The sequence below is a fragment of the Halichoerus grypus genome, chromosome 1 (genome assembly GCF_964656455.1).
Source record: "Halichoerus grypus chromosome 1, mHalGry1.hap1.1, whole genome shotgun sequence".
NCBI lineage: Eukaryota > Metazoa > Chordata > Mammalia > Carnivora > Phocidae > Halichoerus > Halichoerus grypus.
The window spans coordinates 128,310,653-128,335,486 of NC_135712.1; the positions used below are offsets into that span (position 1 = coordinate 128,310,653).

Genomic DNA, 24,834 nt, shown 5'->3' on the forward strand with positions numbered 1-24,834 from the left:
CTCACCACTGAAGTAAGGATTTATTACTAAGCCAATTGGTGGATTGTACACAGAGACATTAAATCTACTGCAAAAGCAATAGAAGAGAAAACGTTTAATGACTTACGTCTGATTGAATGAACAAATGGCTTGACAAACTTGGTGATATAGTTCAAATCTGGCTTGTGGGTTCTGCCAAGCTGGACTAAGTGATGATCCAGTGGGTGGCTGGCTAATTCTTCTAATTCCTTGTCATTGTGTATAGGACCAAAGGAAAACACAAATATGGAGTAGCCCTGACACTTGGCTCTCAGCGCTACATTTCTTAAGACTTCCTTGTCTAAGGGGTTGGTTTCGCCAGCAGATATAACAAAGATAACTTTGTTTTTCCTCAGGTTGGGGGTTCCTACAAACACATTGTCAACTGTCCACTGCAGAGCATGGCCAATAAAAACATCTCCATTGAGCTGCTGAAAAGAGTCTTGGAGATGATGTTTCATTTGGAATATACTGCTATAAGTAACCAAATCAAATTCCAGGTAGACAGGGCATTCTTCACTGTTGGGCATATAGCCTGGAGGAGAATAGCTCAGGACTGCCACTCTGTCTCCTAACATGGAGGTCAGTGGGTCTGGGGCAATGTGAAAGTAATCAAGCACTGAGATTAGAAAAGCTTTCACTTCCTTAAACTCATCATTTCCTATTCTTTGGGAAGCATCTATGAGGAAAGCCACATCCATGTAATATTCTTGAAGAGAGGTATCTCCAGGTTCATTAGTAAGACCTGGTTCTTCTTTTCTGCCATGGTTTTCATGTCCTGCAATAGAACAGCTCAAGTCACTCTCTTTAGTAGAAGGCTAAACTTGGCTAAAAGAAGGCTAAAATTACTTAAAACTCCTAGCCAAGGATGACCAATACACATCTTGGGATTTTGCCATGCTTTATTCCCATAACCTTGGCAGACAACATAAATCAATTACAGTACTTGTTCCCAGATGCATTCTCTAAATATGTCTCTACACACTGCATGGGAAACCACTGGCATTCAACAGGTGCTATCATGTGAAAAGAAACATATTTCCTAGCCTATTTCAGATCTTTGTCAAAGGACTGATTGATCCTCTAGCTATTTTCATATGTAAGATGAGAAACATATAACTATTTTTAGTGCACTCCACATGATTACAAAATTTGAAGTACACATTTGCATGAGATCTAATTATTATGCAGCAGCTCTAAGAGAAAAGTATATATGTCAAAGTCATATTTGTTGATGTCACAAACACATATACCTTTATACACATGTTCAAAATATGTACCATAGTATGATGTCATGAGAGCAAGTATAAATGCTGACTTTAGAATCCAAACTCTGTGTAAGACCTTAAATACTCTAAGATGTTGGTACTTAAGGTGCCAGTCTGCAAACTGTTTATTGGCCCAGGACAAAATAAGGAGCTTGCACCATGTTGTAAGTCATCAACATTACTAAGCACACTGTTTAGTTTGGCTTTTTTTTTTTTTTTTTTTTGGTAGCAAGACTTTCTCAATGAAGGAAACAGTGCCCTGATTTACATTCTGATGCTAATGCCTTATCTTGCTGTAGATCAGACTTTAAGTAACACTGCTTTAAGCCTAAGGGATCATAAAACCATGTCCACAATCATGTGGATGGTGACTGGTCAGTGAAGCCACAACAGGAAATGCCAGCTCAGAAAGACAGGAAGTAGGTGGCCAATGTTCTTTTTTCTATGAAAGAAGTGTGTCTATAAACCTAATCAAGCAAGAAGTAGATTTTTAACTGGCAAAAATTTATTGATCCCCATTTGTGCTCAACCCCATTATTAATGCTGTATATTTATTACTTTATTTACTCCTCACAATAATACCCACAAATGAATTAATTAACCTGTATTAATGCCATAAAACCTTAATAACAAAATAGAATGCAAAAAAAAAAAAAAAAAAACCCACCATAGATAATGTTATTAACAGGGCAAATGCTCCATTACATGTTTGTAGCTCAAATAACTCTGAATTTCTAGGGTAAACTCCACATTATTTTTTTTATCTATTGTTGAATTTTTTTGACAAATAAAAGTCATGTAAAAACTGTAAGGTATACAATGTGGTGTTTTGATATCACTACACCTTGTGTAATGATTATGACAATCAAGGTAATATTATTGGATTTGATTTACTTAAAATTTTGTTTAGAATTTTTACAGCTATGTTTATAAGGAATATTGGAGTACACCCATGTAAAGTCTTTGTCTGGTTTTGCTATCATGGTAATCTGGCCTTAGAGAATGAGCTGGAAAGAATTCCTTCCTCTTTAGTTTTCTGTAAGAGTTTGTGTAGAATTGATATTATTTCTTCCTTAGGTGTTTTGTTGAATTTACCAGTGAAGTCATTTTGGTTTGGAGTTTTCTGTATGGGAAATTTTGAACTACAAATTCAATTTCTTTAATAGGTTTTGGGCTATTTAGATTACTTCTTGAATGAGCTCTGGTAATTTGTGAATTGCAAGAAATTTGTCTATTTCACCCAAGCTAATTTATAGGCAAAAAATTATTTATCATATTCTCTGATTACCCTTTTAATATCTGTTTCTTCTCTCATTCCTGATATTAGTAGTGTCTTCTTTTTTTCTTGGTGACTTTGACTATAGTTTATTGATTTTATTGATATTCTCAAAGAAACAGCTTTTGGTTTTACTGATTTTCTCTTTTCCATTTCATTGAGTTCCACTTTATTACTTCCTTTCTTCTGCTGCTTATGTAGGGTTCTCCTTTTTCTGATTTCTTAAGGTGAAAGTTGAAGTCATTGATTTGAAAACTTTCTTCTTTACCAACATAAGTATTTAATGCTATAGATGACCTAGGTACTGCATTAGCGGAATCTCACAAATTCTGGCATATTGTGATTTTATTTTCATTCATTTGAAAATACTTTCTAATTTCCCTTTTGATTTCTTCTTTGACCATGGATTTTTTAGAAGCATCTTATTTAGTTTCCAAATACTTAGGGATTTTTTGAAGATCTTTCTGCTATTGATTTTTAATTTAATTCTGTTTTGGTCAGAGAATACAGTTAGTGTGACTTCAATCTCTTAAAATTTTGAGAATTGCTTTATGGCCCACAATATGGTCTACCTTGGTAAGTGTTTCATGTGTACTGAAAAGAATATGTATTCTGTTGTTGTGTGGAGTATTCTATAAATATCCATTAGGTGAGGTTAGTTGCTAGTGTGGCTCAAGACTACTGTCTTCCTGCTGATTTTCTACCAAGTATTGAGACAGGGTATTAGAACTCTGATGCTCTTTTCATTTTTTAAAAAAATCTTTTTTCTCCCTGAGTTTTATTTTGGATAATTCCATTACTACATCTTCAAGTTCACTGATTTTTTCTTTTACCAAATCTAATTTGCTATTAATCCCATCCAGTATATTGTTCATCCTAGACATTGCAACCTTTATCTCTACAAATTCTATTTGAGTCTTTTTCTTTTTTGTATCTTCCATGTCTCTACTTAACTTTTTCACATATGAGATACAGTTATAATAACTGTTTTAATATCTTTGTTAATTCTAACATCTGTGTCAGTTCTGGTTTGTTTTAGAGTGATTATGCTCTTGATTATGGTCATGTTTTCATGCTTCTTTTTGTTCCAAATATTGTGAAATTTTCCTTTTTGGATGTGGAATACTTGTGTATTCCTACAAATATTCATGTTACATGAAAACTATTTGTTCCTTTTAGGTCGTGCTATTATGATTTGTTTGGCTAGTCTAGAGTAGTGCTTAATTTAAGGCTAATTATTCCCCACTACTGAGACAAGACCTCCCTGAGTTTTCTTTCCAATACTCTATGAATTATGAGTTTTTCCAGGCTTTCTGGCAAGAAAAGGCACTGTTCCTGGCCCTCTATGAGCAACTGGCACTATTCTGTAATCTTTTCTGATGGTTCTTCCCCCAGGCTCAGGGCATTTCATCACATGCATGTGCCCTCACCACTCTGCTGAATAATTGAGGGGACCCTTTGTATATCTCTGGTGTTCTCTCTCTATGCAGCTCTCTCTTCTCTGGCATTTTGTCCTGGGAACTCTTACCACCTTGGTCTCCCTGGATTCTCATCTCTGTCTCCTCATCTCAAGGAGTGCATTGGGCTTCACCCCAGTTCCTTCTTCTTGCCCCATGGCAGTAAGCTGGAGCAATCATAGGGTTTACTTCATTTGTTTTTGTCTCTCAGGGATCAGTCTTTCATTTCCTGATGTCCATTGTCTTGAAAATTATTGTTTCATGTGTGTTGGTGTGTAGAGATATAAATATTTATCTAATAGGTGAGATCTGGCGATTTTGTTTGAGGTGTTCCTATGTTCTCTTCCTTCTCACAAAAGGACTAAGAACTCATCATTTATATACCAGATTCTTCCTTTATCAATACATTTGTAGTAATTGAACAAGATTTTGCATTTCACAGACAGGTATAAAATTTGTGGGCTTCCCATTCCCCACTAGAAATCTAGTTTTAAATTCTTGGAATTGTTTATCAAGATAAAATCCCCTGATTAAACTATTAAATATGAAATTGGAAGTGCAGACAAAAGCATTTATGTCATATTCTTCCTTGCTGTGACAGCTATGTAACATACTTTAGCCCTAAAACATCACCATCAAAAACACTTCTAAAGTTCTTGGCTATAGTGTATTAGGCTGTGAAGGTCAGTCAAATGGACATTTCTGTCATGTGGAAGTTTACAGTCCTGGAGATAACTAACCACTACCTGCTCTGTCATTAGGATCTTTGTTTTCCAACTACAGCATTTTGGCTTCTTTAAGAAGACCAATCAACACATTTGGTTAAAACATGAGGAAAAGTATTTCATAAATGTTCTGATAGAAGAGGAGGATTGACTTATGTTAGTGAAATATTTTTTCATGCATGCCCATATCAAAAAGATTACTGCTTTTCCCCCAATTTTCTCTTTATAACTGAACAAAATCTCCATCCTTTTCCAAAGTACCCTGCAGAATTATTTTCTAAGGAGCATATTTTCGCCCACGAAATCTGTAAAAATAGGCTCTCTTCCTACTTACAGGATTAGCATGAGAATCAAGAAGCTAAATGTAGATTCTTATGGTTCGAAACTCTAAAATTAGTCAAACATGAAGCATGATTATTCTACTTTGAGTCGAAATTCATCTTACTTAGGGAGAGTCAGCCTTCAAAAATATTTTCTCTCAAGAAAACCTGGCAGGAGTGTGGATACAATATATCCATAGCTCACAGCAATGCTGTGTATTTTCTGGAAATGTCAGGGAGCCAAATTCCCATCTTCAAGTCTATGGAAGAATTTCCTCAGAATGGCGGAGGAGGAAAGGCTGGTTCACTTTATTGTGGAGGAGGCTTGGAAGGAATGAGGGATCCAGCTAGATTTCCAGGGAAGCGGCCTCAGAGATTAGCCCAACTTTGGCCAATATTTAAGCCACAACACCATGGGTGCTCCAGTAACTTTAGGGAGAAGTGGGGGTGGAAAGGGAACTTAGACAGAAGGGAGAATCTATAAGACCTGAGCCATTTGGACTGGGATTACGTATGCTGTAGAGTAGCTATGCTACCTTACATGGCATTTGTGGGAAACCTCAAGATATGCATGAGCTATCCAGTGATCTGCTTTGGAATTTGTCCAGGGGCCAAAATTAGCCATGTGTTCTTCATAGGCAAGCCACATGTACAACTGGGGCTACCTTACATATCTATATCTATCCACATTAACTGTAGATTAAATTAACCTTGTTTTATAAGACTTCCCATGAGGTTGGCAATGTTTTCTTTCCTGCTTTTCCACTGTCTGAGTATTTGATTGAGCATTCAGTTCACTTAGGTCTTATGCTCAGCTCTGTTCATGTCTTCTCTCATTTAACCTTCTGTAGGGCACTATGAGGGTGGAATTACCATCATTCCCCTTTTACAGATGAGCAAGCAGAAGCTTGGAGAGAGAAAATTACTTGGCCAAGAAATGACAGCTTCTAAGTGGTAGAGGAAGGATTTGAGCCCCACTCATGTAACTCCTTCAGAAGAACTGGTCCTCAGATATGAGGGTAGAGCACACATTAAGGGACATATTAACCACTTCACCAAAGGCCCTGGGACCTGGTGTGAAAAATGAGGTTCTTGGTCAATTACTATTCCTTCTGAGTGAAGCCACTAGAGGAAGTTTTCTTCCAAAAGCAGGCAACTATATGAATTAAATAAAATTTGCAATTTTTTCTTCTCTAGGCCTTGTAGAGCAGCAGTTATGAGCAGCACATTTGGAGTTTGTTTGAGTCCTGTCTCTGCCATTTGTTACCTCTGCGACCCTGAATCCCTCCATACTTAAGTTTCATTATGTAAAAAACAGTAATAATAAACTAATAAAACCTAATAAAGTTTTTTAGAGAATTAAATAAAGTTTGCACAGTGCCTAACATATCCTAAGTACTCCACAAATATAATTTTTAGAGGGAGATAAACAAATAGAAAAGCCCCAGACATCTGAAAATCCTGCCCATGTTACTATATTTCACAAATGAGAATTTCCATAAGAAAAAAATGCAGTCAACTGGTATTAGTGGAAGACAACTTGCACACGCACATATGCACACGTGCTCTCAGAAATGAGAAAGCTCATTCTGCTGTGTTTGTGAATGTTTAACTACAGAGGAGTTGGCAATAATTATGTACCTCTCCATTTAACGATGCCATCCCAGGCCTGTCCTCCCTCCTGTCTGCTGAGGTCACTGGCCAGGCTCTAAGCTGGGGCAGCAAGGGAGGGAGGCACAAGAATTTTATGCAAAGGGAAATACAGACACATTTAAAATTCCCTTCTTTTATTGTATGAGGTCCTCTTTCCCCCATTTGCCTAAACAAGTAGAAGAGACGGTCTTAACATAGATTTCATCCTCTTCCCCCAAAGATTTAGAATAAATATTTTTCTTGACCTAGACTTTTCTAGGTGGCACTTAGTCTGAAAGGCTCACTCTTGCAGTCTACTTCACACTCTGAAACAAGTCTGCAGAAGGTACCAGCACACTGAGAAAAAGTGACACATGCCTTAGGAATTATTTAGACCCAAGCTACCCAGATCTAGCATTTTGGTCTTTATGGTGTTATTCTGTGCTCTGGCTTTTGGATGAATTTATAAGCAGTTTATAAAGCCAGTTTATTCTGGCATTATAGCCTCTGGATGAGTTTATAAGCAGGAATTTTTTTAAATGAAATTAAATTTTTGAAATAAAATTGCACTACTGAAATTATTTAAAAACAATTCTCCCAGATGATGATGTGATTGAACTTATTCTCAAATTTGGCAATTGGATTTATTTCATCTGTAAATGCAGACAATGCCATCATCAGGCAACATGGCATACATAGTTAAAAGTTAGTGGGCATGGGTTTAAGTCCTGGCTCTACCACTTAAAGCTAAGAGCTTGAAGCTCGTAACCTTTGCATCAGTGTCCTCATCTGTAAAATACAAAATGTAGGGGTGCCTGGGTGGCTCAGTCAGTTGAGCGTATGACTGTAGATTTTAGCTCAGGTCATGATTTCAGGGTCGTGAGATCGAGCCCAGTGTCAGGCTCTGTACTTGGCAAGGAGTCTGCTTAAGATGCTTTCTCTCCCTCTCCATTTGCCCCTCCCCCTGCTCCCAGGTGCACACTCTAAATAAATAAAATCTTTAAAAAAATACAAAATGTAATAAAATAATAATAATAATGATGATAGACTTTTTGGTAAAGATTAAATGAAATCATGTGTATAAAGTGCTTAGCATTGTGCCTGGCACAGAGTTGTGCTAAGTAAGCAGTAGATTCTGTGGTTATGATTATTCCTCACACATTGTTCAATCATCAAGTGAGACAGTGCATATGGTGCTTTGAGAATTGCACTGCAGGGAATAAATATTGGCCCCCAAAGCATTCCATCTGCACTTTTAAATAAACTGAGTACTTTCTGACTTGTGTTATGCATTTTTTTGTACACAGAGAATATACTCTGTCAGACCAAAAGCTCCTTGAAGACAGGGCCTCTGAGTCTTTAAAAAACAAGAAAACAAAAAACCACTCCAAGCCCCCAAAGAGACTAACTCAGGGCTTAACTCAGAGCAGGAGCCAATACATATTTGCTACATGAAAGAACATCTGAATAATCATGGAAAATCTACAAAAATGCCCAGTGTTTTCACATGGTAAGCCCTCAATAGGGGCTGTCACCGTCACCTTCATCTCGACCACCCCCACTACCACCATCCCACCCTCACACCCCCACCACTGTTCCCACCACCATCACCTCCCCACCACCTACCAGTATCACCACCACAATCATCACCACCCCACTCTCATACCCCTACCTCCATCTCCACCATAAACAGTATTGCTGCCACCAACATCTCTACCACCCACCTTTACCACCACCATCAGCAACAGCTAACACCTTCACCACCACTGTCTTCACTATCACCGCAACCAGCACCAACACTGTCATCACAACCCCCTCTAACACCACCACTATCACCCAATTACTACAAGTATCCAAGTTTTATTCCATAAGAAAGGGGTCCACATGAAAAAAAATGTCACTAGTATTCTAGAACATTACTTTATTACTTGCAATAAATGATTGCATGAGACATACAGAAACCTCATTTGAATTCAAATAGTCCACATACCCCAAACAATCATGTTGCATCAGTTTTGTCCACTGCAAAACCTTCATGGAAGACAACCAAAACTGTAATAACAATATAATAAATTCCCAAGTAAAAGTAAATGCAACAACCTCAGTCTATAGTTAAAAAAAATCAGGAAACTCAGTTTATTCCCCACAGAACTTCAAGGTGGTTGCGATTTCCTAAAGAGTTCATGAAACATGTCATTAAAATTCAGATATGACAATTTTATTACTGACCTCCTCTTTAGAATGTATACTGAAATGAAAGTAGGACATTCAGCTGGTGTTCCACAGGTGACTCAGAAGCCAATTCTGCTGAGTTTAAGTCCAGTACAGATTTAAATTTAGCAGAAGTCAAGATAATATATTCAAATTCAATACATGACAGCAAAAATTAGAAACAAGCTAAGTGTTCAATGAGATAAATAAATTCATTCATTGAAAGTAACATTATGAGATACAGAAAATCAGTATGAAGCTTGCAGCAATACGTAAAACGTATGACATAATATGATCTGAAAAGCAGGATCTCCAATTGAATGAAGGGATGTAAACCTATAGACCTATGGAAAAACCAAAGAATATATTCCACACTACAAATAGCTTTTGCTCAATTATTTGATTTGAGATTCTTTGTATTCAAATTTTATATGATATGATAGTACTTTTATAATTTTTTAAAAATTAGCAGAATCTTGAGAGTATAACGGGGAAATAGTGGACAGGGTGTAGGAATTGTGAGTCCCTATTCTGAATCTTCCTGAATGAACTTGCGGGCATGAAGTTTCTTCTAAAACTGGGTTTCTCCCACTATTGACAGTTTGACAGGATAGTTCTTTGTTGTGAGGGGAAGGTCCCGGGCATTGTAGGATATTTAGCAGCATCTGTGGCCTCTGTCCATTAAATGCCAGTAGCACCTTCCAGGTGTGACAACAAAAACTGTCTCCAGACATTGCAATATGTCTCCCAGGGTGGGTAGAGTGCAATTACCCCCAGGTGAATTTGCAAGAGGTGATCCCTAAATACCTTTCCAGCTCTGATACCCTGTGATTGAATCAAAGTCAAAAGACATATTGGTTTAAAAAAAAAAAGCTGATTTGTAGATCAGAATCAGATTAAAGTTAGAAAAATAAAAAATGTAAAACAGAGCCTCTGTAAATTCCCCAAAGCACAATTCCAGGCTAGTTGAAAGGGAGAGGTGTTACCTCCCATTTCTCAGTGAAATTCATTGAAAAGAACATTAGTTGATGTTATCCTATGGCCTGAGACCACTTAAAACTATGAGTGAGCCCCAGGCTGAGTTTGGGTTGGTAGTTAACATTTCATTACAAATTATCTTGTCCTTTAATATTGAAAGTCAACTAACTATATCTTAAATATTGGTTAACCTAGTATCTTTGGTGAAAGTGCTAGGCTTGTCACTGGGTCAACATTGCAACTTAATTAGAATTAAACCACCAATTTTTCATTACATAATTCCATAGAACTATGTGTATTCCATTGGTAAGTAATTAAGAAGGACTGAATTTTCCAAAGAATTTTTATATTGCACATGTGGTCAAAATGCATGATATTATCTCTATATATTTAGATCTTAAGAAGTGTTTTTTTTTTAGATGTTGGATGGAGGGAAGCATGACTGTTCAGTGGTTTTAGATGAGTAAAATAATGAATCCTTTGGAAGTAGGAATTCCCATTTCTGTTCTGTGGTACTAGGTACTCAATTGCTTTCAGCTCCATTGAGAATGCAGAGCAAATCCGGCATGCCAAAGTGGTAGGATGAGCAGTGGTTCTTAAAACACAACCTCTATTAGAACCACCTTTGCTGCTTGTTAAAACTCAGATTGCTGAGCCCCAGCCCTAGAATTTCTGATTTGGTTGGTCTGCGATGTGTGCTGAGAAGCTGCATTTTAGTAAGTTCCCAGTTTCTGCTGATGCTGCTGGTACGGCTGATGCAGGGACCACATTTTGAGAATCCCTGGGATAGTGGATCTCAAATTTGCAGACATACAAAAATCACCTATGGTGGTTTTGAAGTTTCTAGGCTTTTCCTTGCCACTCACACCCCTAAATATGAAGCAGTGATTCTGAGGAGGGCTTAGCAATCCGCGATTATGAAGGACTTGCAGGTGATTCTGATACAGACTGTCCTTCAGCTGCTGTAAGGATTGGAGAAGGCCAGGAAAGGTGATGGATTGAAGATGAACTTGGAAATCAGAGCAGGTAGTAAGAAGCAGAGGGAGAAGCATAAGTAGAGAGAGAGTGATTGTGCTTCTCGTGGAAGATACACAACTCATTACCAGCCCACAGAACTCTGGAAACTATACATTTCTTAAATGGTTCAGATTCCTGACTTTTCCCCAAGACTCTCAGTTCAAGGGCAGAAAGATCAGCCCTCAGCCGTAAGAATCACATAACAAATGAGGAACAAGCACGGCATATGGAGGTGCTTATGCAAGTTATCAACCTTTTATTTGTGCAATACATCTGGAACTAATCAAAGTTCATCTCTTAGCAACTGAATAAAATATCTGAACCACACAATGTACTCTCCGTGAGGACGGCACATTATATAGAAAGTTCTCAGTAGGTTTTGGCAACTGGCTAAAGATAAGGAAGGAAGAAAGGAAGGAAGAAAGAAAAAGGAAGGAAGGAAGGAAGGAATAGCACAAAATCCCTAGACAACACTTGTGATATGAAACTCAGATTTATTTTAGAAGTTAAAAAATATCTATTATCCTTAAGTCTGAGACTCACACTGTTTGCAGGCTACCACAACATTACATAATCCTCCAGAGAACTCCCAGCACACTTCAACCCACAGCAGGAGAAATGAAGTGGAGAGCGGCAACTAATAATCTACATTTTTTCCTAGTAGAGCCATGTACAATGATTTCTTCAGCCAAAATAAACCTTCCCCTGGCTACAAGTATCTTGATTCCCCAACATCTGGTAAACCAAATGAAAAAAGTCTATTGTTACTGAGCAATGGTTGTTAAAAATGGCAACAAAGATGAATTATTTTTCTTTCTTTTTTTCTTTTTTCTTTTTTTTTAGATTTTATTTATTTATTTGATAGAGATAGGGGACACAAGCAGAGGGAGTGGGAGAGGGAGAAGCAGGCCTCCCACTGAGCAGGGAGCCAGATGCGGGGCTTGATCCCAGGACCCTGAGATCATGACCCCAGCCAAAGGCAGATGCTTAACGACTGAGCCACCCAGGTGCCCCTCTCTTTTTTTCTTAAATATCCAATCATATCTGTCTTTTCCTGAAGAGATTCACATTTCTGAGTTATTAGACTTTAGAATGCTTACCTCTAACAAAATGATCACAATTGATAATTTGGTATTCTAACCCTGCCAAACAACGTTGTTGTTTTTTTCTTTTTAAACCAAACCATAATAAATTCCTGTACCATATCATTGAAATGAACACCCAAAAGAAGAAATATCTTATTCTCTTCTTTAAGCTATGTCTATATGATAATAAAAATTGTTTAAAATATACACACAATTGAATGCCTTGATGCCATGGTACTACAGACATTCGGTTTCACTGCACTAACGTCTTTTTTTAAGCCTATTTTTCAACTAATGATTGACTTTTTTATTATTAATTCTAGCTTCGAAAAGTCAGTTAAAGTTAAAGTGCAAATATTTATATTTCATAAATAGGGGGACACTGTGGGGATGAGAGTGTTGAACCCAAGCAAAAGAAAAGGTATTTATCCAAGGAAGTTACTGAGAATGTATGTCATTCATTCTTAGGAATAACTGGCATGAAATTGGCCCCTTTTTCTTTTAAACTTGCATCATCTAACAACATACGTGATACTTCAGACATAATGCTTTCAATGCTGTTATTCTGGCCAAATGAGCATTTTGGAAGCCTCCACATGCATAGCTGGAAATGGTTGAAGTCTGTTTAGAATGTCCTCCCTTTTAATGAAAACACAGACAAAAATCCTATGTATCTGATTTGTTTGAAACCTATTAAATTCTGCCAGAAGGTATTCTTGCTTTGCCACTCAAATGTATAGAGCAGGCAGAGAGACAGTCTGTGCTCTCTCATTTCCAAGTACCTCAAAAATACCATACCTTCTCATGCAATCAGAGTCCGAGGCACTGGTCCAGCCAGCTTTTAAAGTGATTTTAATCCTTCCTTTACTCCGATGTTCTCTGTATTGTTTCCTTCTACATCACACTAACCTTCTAGAGAAATCTTAAGCCTGGTGAGAACATCAGGGACATTTCTTAGAGCTCATATGACTGGTCATCTCAGTGGTGTATATCACCACGTAAACCTTCATTTTCAACCAAAGCAGTGGCTGTAGCTACCATCTTGAACTTGAAAAAATTTGCCTTAGAGAACAGCCTTCATTTACTTGATTCTCTGCTGGTATTAAAAGATGAGGACCTAGGGGCACCTGGGTGGCTCAGTCATTAAGCGTCTGCCTTCGGCTCAGGTCATGATCCCAGGGTCCTGGGATGGAGTCCCACATCGAGTTCCCTGCTCCGTGGGAAACCTGCTTCTCCCTCTCCCTCTGTCCCTGCTTGTGTTCCCTCTCTCGCTGTTTCTCTCTCTCTCTCTCTGTCAAATAAATAAATAAAATCTTTAAAAAAAAAAAAGAAGATGAGGACCCCATTATTTAAAAATTACATCATAACTTTTCGTTTCCTTACCAGAAGTTAAACTTGCAATTTCTTCAGAATCCTGACCTTTTTCATATGTGATCCTTAATTCTTGTGGCATAAGCATGTGGCTTGGTATGTAAGCCAAATGGTTACTTCCATTGTCCTCCCACATGAAGGACGAGTCTTTCCCAGCACTTAATTCCTGGCCAGTGAAGCTGTTCTCTCCTGAAGAAATCTCATATGGCTCAGGAGTAAATCTAGCAGATAAAAACAAAAGTTTTAGGTGAATCTTGGTAGCTTTGGGGAATGCAAATAAAATATCTCAACAATTTGATATAGTTACTTAATCATTTCTTAGAAACAAAAACAAGTGGTAAACATCTAGATTCCTTTCAATAAAATTATTCATTAAGATTTGTTATTATTAAAAAGAATACACTGATAAACAATTCCCATTTATCCTTCCTTTTCTCTCATCTGCTTATAGCCTAATAACTATTATTTTGGAATAAATTGAGTCTGATTTGCCACAGAGTTTTAGATAAATGACAAGAAACTCGATCATAGGTTATTTGGAACAACCATACAATCTCTCAGATTGATGTCACTCCCCATAGAAAACAGAGGAAACAGAAATCGAGAACTGCTCTGAGAAGAATAAGACTATACAGAACTTATCTCATTGACATCAGATCTCTTAAAATAGTGCCTACATTTACATTTTTAGGAGTTTAAGAATTTGCTGTGATAATTTGAGAATATGTTTTTATTTAGATGATGTTAGAAAACATAGTCAATATAAGTTGATTCTTATTTTTATTCTATTTATGCACCTTTATGTCATTTCAATGTCCATATTCACATTTGTATTTGATACTAGTATTTGGTACCTGGCAATATTACTTTAACTGTTGGGAGTTAATGAGGAAAGGGAAAAAAGTCAGACATAATACATGAATAATACATTCACACCAAGCTAAAACCAAATGATATGACACACAATATGAATGACAATTCTGCAAGAGTGAAGACAGCAGTGAGGAATTAAGGCATCATGCAACAGAGTAGGCAACCTGAAAGCAGGCGTACCTCTGCAACATGCATCATATTTTACATTTCTTTTACCAATATGTACCATATTTTTTCAGTTTTCAGGAATTCTATTTTGGCAAAGAAAAATCATCCATTATTGAATTAGTGTTTTAAATTTGTGTTTTACTGAGTTTGTTTGGATTCGATGCACATTTATTTTAGTCTGATAGTTGCACAAGAACTATAAACAGAGTATTTGCAGCTATATTTATGTTTGTACATGTCTGAATAACATTATAATATTTTGGGCGCCTGGGTGGCTCAGTTGGTTAAGCGACTGCCTTCGGCTCAGGTCATGATCCTGGAGTCCCGGGATCGAGTCCCGCATCGGGCTCCCTGCTCAGCAGGGAGTCTGCTTCTCCCTCTGACCCTCCTCCCTCTCATGCTCTCTGTCTCTCATTCTCTCTCTCTCAAATAAATAAATAAAAATCTTTAAAAAAAAAACAAACAAAAACATTATAATATTTTGTCTGCAGTTCTGTAAGAATTGATTTGCCTTTAAATGAATTTATGACCTATTCAATGCTGGGAAATATTGCTTCACATGACATCAGTGCCATATTGTTCTTCAGGTGTTGGCTGCTGGACACTTCCTTGCTAAACTACCAAGTGAATGAAATCTGACATTATAGGAATATGTACTTGAATGAATTCTGAGCACACTTCATCTTGCCATTGTGCTTCTGGATGTGTGTAAGAGACCTTACCTATTCTGAGAAGCTCTCTGCTTAATTGCAATCTGAGAGGAAGAAGTAATTATGGGCTTAAATCTGGGTTTTTGCAAGACTGCAGTTAGGGATCCAAGCTTGGGGAAATACAGAGAAGCAGAGAGAAACCAAATGGGCCACTCATTCTGTTTGAGGTTCAAGATTTATTCAGATTAATTATTTATATTGTTACTTAGGATACCATTTTAAGAAAAAATACTTATATGTGCAATTACATGGTGGGATCTTTTATGCTATCTTTTGTGGGGGATGAAACAATGAATTGTATGTAACCCCAGACTTCAGTGAGACAAGACATTGGGATAAACTGTAATAACTGCCTCCACAGAAGTATAAGAAGGTACACGAAAGTAAGGATTTTCAAAGTAAAAATGGGCTTCAAAGAGGAGATAGCTTCCATCAGGGCCATGGGCATTGGGTAAGCTTTCACTGGAAGGGACAGGGTTCCAAGTGGTGTGACCCAAGACCAAGGAGGGTGAAGCAACTGTTCACACAAGGCAGACAAGAATCCAGTGTGGCCAGAATTGAGTGTTGATGCTGGGGAGAGATGGGAAGTGAGGTCGCAGCGGCTGAGGCTATATTGTAGGTTCTATTCTGGGATAGATTTCAATGTGGGAATTGCTCAGGAAACCATGAACTGAAAGGCAAAATTGTAATACAGCTCATGAGGATGTTATAGAAACATCAATCCATAAAGCATCCTTGCTGTGTAGCTTCTGCTACAGAAAATGGAATACATGGGAAGACTTTACTTCAGAGACCTTATTAGCTCCCTCAACCTAATAACTGCCATCAGCAGTTATACACCCAAGCAGTCGCTTGTAAATAGAAGAGATTTCTAACTTACAGAAGATCACTATTTTGATAAGCCTCTCCTCTTGAGATGAGTCTACAGGCATTCTCAAGCACTGGTGGTGGGTACTCATTGAATCCTCCTATGGAGAGAGCAAAGTTAGAGTTAGGTTTTTAAATCAGAAATTATGTTTGCTAAGGAAAAAGAATCCCAAAAGGAATCTTCCTGAAGCAATCAATGTCACTAAAATATTTCAGCAAAACTTGGCTGGGGTGGAAGCAGAAAATAGTAGCAACTAGAAACAGCATTTAAAACTTGATTTTAGAGTGTTTTGCAGCCAAAGAATTACTAGGCTCATGGAAAACAAACCTCCTCAAATTGTTCATTTAAGGTTAATTGTGATGCAGAAACACATGATTTCCACATGCTCAGGCTAACAGAATCTAAGGGAAATTTTATTCTGAATCTGTCAAGCTTTTCACTCAGGTTTATGTTAATAGAGCAAACACAGAAAGGGTAGTATTTTATTACATGCTGCTATTTCTGTTCTTCCATACCCATTAACACCAATTTCCTAGGAGGAAAAAAGTATCTCCAGATATTTCCAAATGTTTGGGGGCCAGAATCATCCCCAGTCAAGAACCACTGCTCTAAGAGAGTTTCTCAAACCATTTGTGGGGAAGGTATTTTTATTCCTAATCCTTTGCAGACTGAACACTTGTGGTTTCTATCTTGTTATATGAGACAGAGTACACTGTTCATGCACTTGTATGCTGTGGCAATGTCAAATTGCTACCCAATTCCATGAAAATATCTCAGAGAATGTTTGTGGTTTTATAACAATTGTACTTCTCTAGTTCTAAGATGAGCATCCCCCCCCCCCCGCCCCGCCATTTCTCTGAAATGAGACTAAGTCTTCCAATCAATCGCATCTGCCAGGTGCCGTTAGTAAGGCAGGAACAGTGCTAGAGGAGGTGCTGCCTGTGCATGTGGGAACAGCAAACATGCCGGTACCAAAACTTGTAGAATAAGGGTAGTAGTTTAGGAACAATCCCCGGAAGTATTAGTAGAGGGGTCTTTTAACCACTACGAACCAAGTGGTTATGGGAAGGCACTGAACTGGATATATTTACCAACACTGGGCAGGTGGCAATCAAAAGTAAGCTAGCTCTAATCATTGCAAAACCTAACTTAAGAGCCCAGCAAGACCCGCTTTGAATTGTTTTATAGAGTCTTTTAAAAGTGCTGTGTCGCCATCAATCTTGATGACATAAAGAACAATACTGCATTGAACAAGATAGATCTCAGTGAATTGGAGTCAAGAAATAGCTCACAGGAGTCCAGTTTTGAATGTGAAGAAGTCCTAGGAATGCCCCCGCCAGTCTATTTCATACATATTCCCTGTTCATGCATGCACAAGAGTGACATCTGCCAGTCTGTCTAAAAGAACTCTTCAGTTACTATAAAATACAAAACTAGAGTTTGCAGATAGGCAAGTTGGTAACAACATTTAATTGGAAGCACTTTTTATTTCTTTTTACATAATATAATGGTGTATCATACAATTGCAGGCATTTAGAGTTAAAGAAATAACATGATATTCCCAAGGGGGAAGTTACTGGATTTTGCAATCAAATATGAGTTACAGCAAAAAGGTGGAGCCCTCTCTGCAATGGAGAGTGAACTCTCAAGATATTGTCATGATGGTGCTATTGGAGATTCCTTGAATACCAGGGCAACTTTGGACTTTAAAGTGTGGTAGGTTTGGTTCCAACAGAACCTAGGTCTAAACCTGGTAGAGTCCCAAAAGAACAGGTTCAGCCCTGATTCTGTGGGATGCCCTAGAGGCAGGGTTTCTCAACTTCAGTGCTATTGACAATTCGGCCTGTATCTTTTTTTTTTTTTTTTGCTTTGGGGGGGTATCCTGTGCATTGTAGGATGTTTAGCAGCATCCCTGGTCTCTACGTATGAGAGAGCTCTCCCTCAGTTGTGACAAAAAAAAAAAAGTATCTCCAGATATTTCCAAATGTTTGGGGGGCCAAAATCATCCCCAGTCAAGAACCACTGCTCTGAAATAAGTCAAACAGAGAAAGACATGTATCATATGACCTCACTGATATGAGGAATTCTTAATCTCAGGAAACAAACTGAGGGTTGCTGGAGTGGGGGGTGGGGTGGGAGGGACAGGGTGACTGGGTGATGGACACTGGGGAGGGTATGTGTTCTGGTAAGTGCTGTGAATTGTGCAAGACTGTTGAATCTCAGATCTGTACCTCTGAAACAAATAATGCAATATATGTTAAGAAAGAAAAAAAGAAGAAGAAGAATGTAGCAGGAGGGGAAGAATGAAGGGGGGGAAATTGGAGGGGGAGAAGAACCATGAGAGACAATGGACTCTGAGAAACAAACTGAGGGTTCTAGAGGGGAGGGGGTTGGGAGGATGGGTTAGCCTGGTGATGGGTATTGAGGGGGGCACGTTCTGCATGGAGCACTGGGTGTTATGCACAAACAATGAATCATGGAACACTATATCTAAAACTAATGATGTAATGTATGGGGATTAACATAACAATAAAAAAATTAAAAAAAAAAGAACCACTGCTCTAAGAGAGTTTCTCAAACCATTTGTGGGGAAGGTATTTTTATTCCTAATCCTTTGCAGACTGAACACTTGTGGTTTCTATCTTGTTATATGAGACAGAGTACACTGTTCATGCACTTGTATGCTGTGGCAATGTCAAATTGCTACCCTATGACCCAGCAATTGCACTACTGGTATTTACCCCGAAGACACAGATATAGTGAAAAGAAGGGCCATATGCACCCCAATGTTCAGAGCAGCAATGTTCGCAATAGCCAAACTGTGGAAAGAGTTGAGATGCCCTTCAACAGATGAATGGATAAAGAAGATGTCATCCATATATACAATGGAATATTACTCAGCCATCAGAAAGGATGAATACCCAACTTTTATATCAACATGGATGGGACTGGAGGAGATTATGCTAAGTGAAATAAGCCAAGCAGAGAAAGTCAATTATCATATGGCTTCACTTATTTGTGGAACATAAGGAAGAGTATGGAGGACATTAGGAGAAGGAAGGGAAAAATGAAGGGGGGGATTCGGAGGGAGAGATGAACCATGAGAGACTATGGACTCTGAGAAACAAACTGAGGGTGTTAGAGGGGAGGGGGGTGGGGGGGATGGATTAGCCTGGTGATGGGTATTAATATTAAGGAGGGCACGTACTGCATGGAGCACTGGGTGTTATATGAAAACAATGAAGCGTGGATCACTATATCAAAAACTAATGATGTATTGTCTGGCGACTAACATAATAAAATAAAATTTAAAAAAAAGTTCGCAAATGCTTATTCTCAATTTCTGTATTTCTCTCTTGCAGATCAGTTTGTGGGTATTACCCATCTAATGGGTGACATTTTGTAGGGCATTGGCCTCAAGCCTTCCTACTCAAAGTGTAATTCTTGGACCAGAAGCATTGACATCACTGGAGAGACTGTTAGAAATGCAGAATCTCAGGCTCCACCCTGTACATACTGAACCAGGACTTGTGTTTTAATAAGAGTCCTATGTGACTTGTATGCTTATGCTCTTCTGGAACAGCACAGGTCTATGCTGCCTTTAAACCTTCATACAGGTCTCCAGGGCATGCCACGGTTGAAAATAAACTAGGTGCAGTGGGCAAACTTTTATGTAAATCCTCATCGAACAACTGCTAAAACTTCCTTAGGTTGAGCAGGTGTGGCTCTAGAGAACTCCAATCACTCTGTGCGTTTAGTGCTGAGATTTTGTATAAAAGACATTCTATCATGAAAAAGGTCTCACCACATTAGGACCAAGAAAAAGCAAAGTATAAGCAGGATGTGTCCCATCCCTGTCCCCATCTCACCATCTAATTTGTATATTTGGGTTAGCTATAGATTCAAAGATGTGTTACTATTAACAAACACTAATTTATTAAAACAAAGAAGAAAAACAAAATAATGACTTACGTCTGATTGAATAAACAATTGGCTTTATAAACTTCGTAATATAATCCAGATCTGGTTTATGAATTCTCCCAAGCTGTATCAGATGGTGATCAAGTGGGTAGCTGGCTAACTCCTCCATGTCCTCCTTATACGCAGAGCCCAGGGAAATCACAAATATGACGTAGCCTTGACATTTGGCCCTCAGAGTCACCTTCTTTAAGAATTCCTTTCTCTCATGATATTCTCCAGCTGAGATCACAAAAATGACCTTGTGTTTTCTCAAGTTTGGTGCTTGTGGGAAGAGGTTCTCCACAGCCCATAGTAGGGTATGGCCAATGGTGGCTTCTCCTTTTAGCTGTTGGAGGGAAGACTGGATGTGCCTCTTCATTAGGACTCCATCACTGTAAGTTGTAAATCCAAACTCTGTTTTCACCACACCCTTCTTTCTTCTAGAACTATCCCAAGGAGAATAGCTCAACAAGGCAATCCTATCACCAAAGTCAGAGATTCTAGGGTCTGATGCAATATGGAAGTTGTCAATCATAGAGCTCACCAAGGTTTTCACAGCCTTAAACTCATCATTTGCTATAGTCTGAGAATTGTCTAAGAGGAAGGCTACATCCATGTATGAATTTTCAGGTAAAAAAATCTCTTTGATGCAATCATTTGGAAAACATTTATCTGAAAACACAGAAAGAGACTCATGATTGGTTCAATGTCTGCACAACAAGACACTGTTGTTTGAGATCTTTTTCAAGTGATTCAGTGACAGATTACCAAGACTTAATAATCTGATCAATACCTCTTTAATCTCACATTATTTAAATTAATGAAGAATTTTCAATGTCCCAATATTTCTGTGGCCACTAGAAGGCAATTTGGGAAGGTCTTTGTAGAAAGCAGATGTAGGTAGCATGTACGCTTGAAGTCTGCAAGTCATGTCTAAACTCATTTAGAAAATATTTTCAGTATTTTAGAGGTTTTTGATACACACTACCAAACTGTCCCCAAAGAAAATCCACATCAATTGGGATGGTATTCTAAACCAATTTCACATTCTCTGGAAGCTCTAAATATTACAGAAATTGAAACCCTGATGTATAGTGTTGGAAGACTGGGAAACTTAAAATAGAATCTATATTTAAAACTAGAAATATCTGATAAAGCCAGATTTAATAACTCACTCAGAAGGCATTTGTTTCTGCACAATAAATTCTCATGAGTCTTACCATAGCAAAGTGTACAGTGTCGAAATTTTTCTAATGGTTCATACTCCCCATTTGGAGAAACTGGGATCACCTGAAATGTTCCAGTGTTGTCAAACTGTAATGAAAAACAAGTATATGCTGATTTGTTCATTTTCTTTAACCATTATAAGGAAGCCATTGTGCGCTCTTGTGCGCTCACTTTAAGGATTAGTTTGAAAAACCCCTAACTAATCACCATTATCTTGCATTATAGCCCTTTGCTCTATTCAGTACATCTTCTCTCTTTCTTTCTCTCTCTCTCTCTCTTCCTCTCTCTCTCTCTCTCAGACACACACCATCCCCCTTTTATTCCAGACAACACAAAGAAGTATGTAAGGCAGGTATCAGCATCTTTTATTTTATCATGAGAAAAATATCACATGATAACCATCAGATTCACCCACCGGGGCAAGCATTAAAATCTCACACTTATTTCCAATTCTGAAATTCTTCACTGAATTATACATGCTCCTTTTTTTATAAGATTTTATTTTTAAGTACCCCATGTGGGGCTCAAACTCACAACGCCAAGATCAAGAGTCTCATGCTCTACCAACTGAGCCATCCAGGCACCCCTATATTCTTCTGATTATGCGCCAGCTGATTATGTACCACACATCAGCTTCTGAAGTTGGATCCTGCAGAAATTTTACCTACATACAAGTTTCCCTTGGCCTCTTTAAGCAGTGATCCCAACTATTTCCACCCCAATGACACTATTAAGAAGAAAGTATATCTTTCAGATGTCAAGTGGACTTCTTCAATCACAAATTCTAATTTAAAATTTTATTTCCAAAGACAGTAGACAAAAGACACTAAGTCTATTCAAAATTCTTGGTAGTACATGGCCTGATTTTGTCTGTCTCTTGATTGTTTTTCTTGCATTAATACTTACTGATATGGGCAATATGTAGCATTCATTCATTCTCTAATTCACTCATTCATTCAGTGAGTCAATAGTTATTTATTGGGCATTTACTCTGTTTGAGGCACCATGGAAGGCAGATACTTTCATTACAATGAAAGAAACCTATCATTCCCAGCTGGTGATGAGGTATCTCTCAATCCACGAGGATACTCGTGCTTTTTTCCCTTCTCCCTTGGGAAGGTAAAGGGTTAGAAAAGTCTCACCTTGTTTTTCTGTAAAGCGTTGAGTGAGCATTTGAAAATACTTATAATTATTCAAGTCTTATAATCATAAAGTATTTATCGCATTCCTCACTATTTTTTCATGAAAATTGGATGCTTTGGGTATTATTTTGTATTTGACCTTGTTTGTCCCCCATGGAAAGACTAAATGCTGCCTTGGTAAATCAAGGAAGTTTATTCATAGGAATAAACCATATGCTCTTCATTCATTCATTTGCTCATTCATTCATTCAAAAAATACTTATTGAATGCCTGTAATGTTATAGGTAGTGTTCTAGGTGCTGGGGATACAGAAACGAACAAAGTAGATAAAATCTCTACCTTATAGTGCAGTAGGGGACAAATACCATAAAATGACAAATAAGTAAATAATCTAGTATGTTGGGAGGTAATTATTTTTATAGAGAAAACTTTGACTTCCTTCAATCCTTTTTGTCAGTTTCTATTGTGACTCTCCGTGTGGCTCCTATTCCCAAAAACTACCTGGATGTGTCAGGAGCAGATTGATTCTCTTTGTGTTATAGAGGGCTTCTTTTTCTTTTTACAGTAGAAATACAGGTGTTTGTGTATATATCTAGACCTTTCTAACCTCTTGGATGACACCATGGCTTCATCCAGCTCCAGGAGCATGTCGTTCATGGATAGTCTGAATAAATTTAAAAACAGTAGAACAGTAGATGGAGAAATTCTTCAGTTCGGGGGGGGAGAGGAAGAAACATAGGTTCCCATAAGAATCTGTCAATCCAAACCTCTCTTGGGTTCATATGTTCATTTACGTTAAATGTTTTACACAACATTAGGGGCTCAGAGATCCCCTAAACTTCATCCATCATAAGTTAAGTCCAGCTATTCAATGAGATATAGCAAGCAGATGACAGATGTGAGAAACACCTGATCTGCAGGCGGCTGGTAGAGCCCCATATTCATGGTCCGTTCTATCAGACAAACCTTAGTTCGAATTTTGATTTAGCCATTTATTAGCTGTACAAAATTGGAGAAGTCACTCAAACTCTCTGGGCCTCAGTTTCCTCTGTTTTAAATGGAGATAACAACAGCATTCACTTCAGAGGGTTGTGAGTATGTGTGTCAAGTTCTAGGGACAGTGCCTGGCGCACAGCTAGAGCTGAGCAAATGTGGCTACTGTTATCACTGACTACTGTTGTTATTAGACATTGGATTTCATGGACCCTGGCAACAATACAGCTGGGGAAATTGCAGAAAATATCTGTATCATGTATCATGTTATATCATGTATCCCACACCCCACCCTACTCCCCACTAGCCCCATCTTACCATGTTACACATGAAGAAGTTGCCAAGGGAAGTTCTTACCTCAAAAGCCTCAAGGAAAATCCTTTCATTAAAAGCAAAGACTGCCAGACTGATATCTAGGGCACTGAACTCCATGGTGGCGGTGATGATGGATGACCGACTGGCCGCTTGTCCATTGCCGAAAAACACAGCAACTTTCCTCACGTTGTTGGCTCCCACATATGTCCGCTTGAAAACGTTCCGGGCCACAAACCTCATTGCATTACCAATGTCTCGGGCTTCTGTGGGGGGTTGATATTTCATTTGGGAAATAAGCTGGAGGAGGTGCTTCTTGTTACGGTAGTCTGACCCGCGGATGAGGTAGCTGGTACTTGAGTCATAGGAAACTACAACAACTCTTGCTCCCACAGGGCAGTTACTTTCTCTGATGTTAAGGTCATTGACAATGGATTTGATGATTTCCCTCATTTCATTAAATCTCTGTTCGGAGATACCGTAGGACTGGTCCAGGGCAAATACCAGCTCTGTTGGGTACACTGGACACTTTTCTGCAAACATGAAATGCAGAAGTATGACGTTATTTCACTGATCAAAAGCCCTTCCTTTTACTCCAGGGGTGAGGCTGGTTCACACCAAGGGCTAGGGAGATGCAGGTGTTGCGTCCAGCTCCAGAACTAGAGGTATGCATAAGTAACTCTTTGTTCATGTGAAAGTGTTACATGAGTCTAGAGCATTCATATGCAGTGGTATAGTACTCACACTTCACAGCCCTCAATCAGCCTGCTATTTAAAAAGAAATTGACGGGAGTATCTGGGCTGATAGAACAGTTCTGAATCCTGATCGTGGTGGTGGTTACATGAATCTATGCATGTGTTGAAATGGAACTCACACACAAAAAATTATTTTTACTGTAAGTAAAATTTTTTTTAAAAATTAATAAAAGGAAATGATAGCTTTGAGGGTTTTGAAAGTTCACTGTCTTCAAAAATTTTCAGAAATGATCTACTAATAACTATAGTCAGTCAGAAGATTTTTATTCACTTATGCAATAAATATTCACTAAGTAGCACGCTGGGTGATATGCAGGGTGACATGCATTGAGATACATGCAAAGATGACCCAAATTCAAGCCTGCCCTCAAGGAATCTATCCTGGAGATGATTGCTCCACGGAGAGGTACAGAGTGACTATTATTCTTCATGCGCATTTGGAGGACAAAGAGGCTGTTTCCCAAGAG

The 24,834-nt window shown here is 38.3% G+C and overlaps 1 protein-coding gene across 1 annotated transcript in view; it reads right to left on the minus strand.

Annotated features, from left to right (window-relative positions):
- COL6A5 (collagen type VI alpha 5 chain) overlaps window positions 1-24,834 on the minus strand; it is an 88,952-nt gene that overhangs the window by 7,063 nt on the left and 57,055 nt on the right. Inside the window, exons 32-37 of the mRNA XM_078061080.1 lie at window positions 23,657-24,144; window positions 21,158-21,251; window positions 19,950-20,609; window positions 15,990-16,077; window positions 13,371-13,579; window positions 107-796 (exon numbers count right to left, since the gene is read on the minus strand). Of these exons, the coding sequence (XP_077917206.1) occupies window positions 107-796; window positions 13,371-13,579; window positions 15,990-16,077; window positions 19,950-20,609; window positions 21,158-21,251; window positions 23,657-24,144 (2,229 nt within the window). The remainder of the gene's footprint in view (window positions 1-106; window positions 797-13,370; window positions 13,580-15,989; window positions 16,078-19,949; window positions 20,610-21,157; window positions 21,252-23,656; window positions 24,145-24,834) is intronic.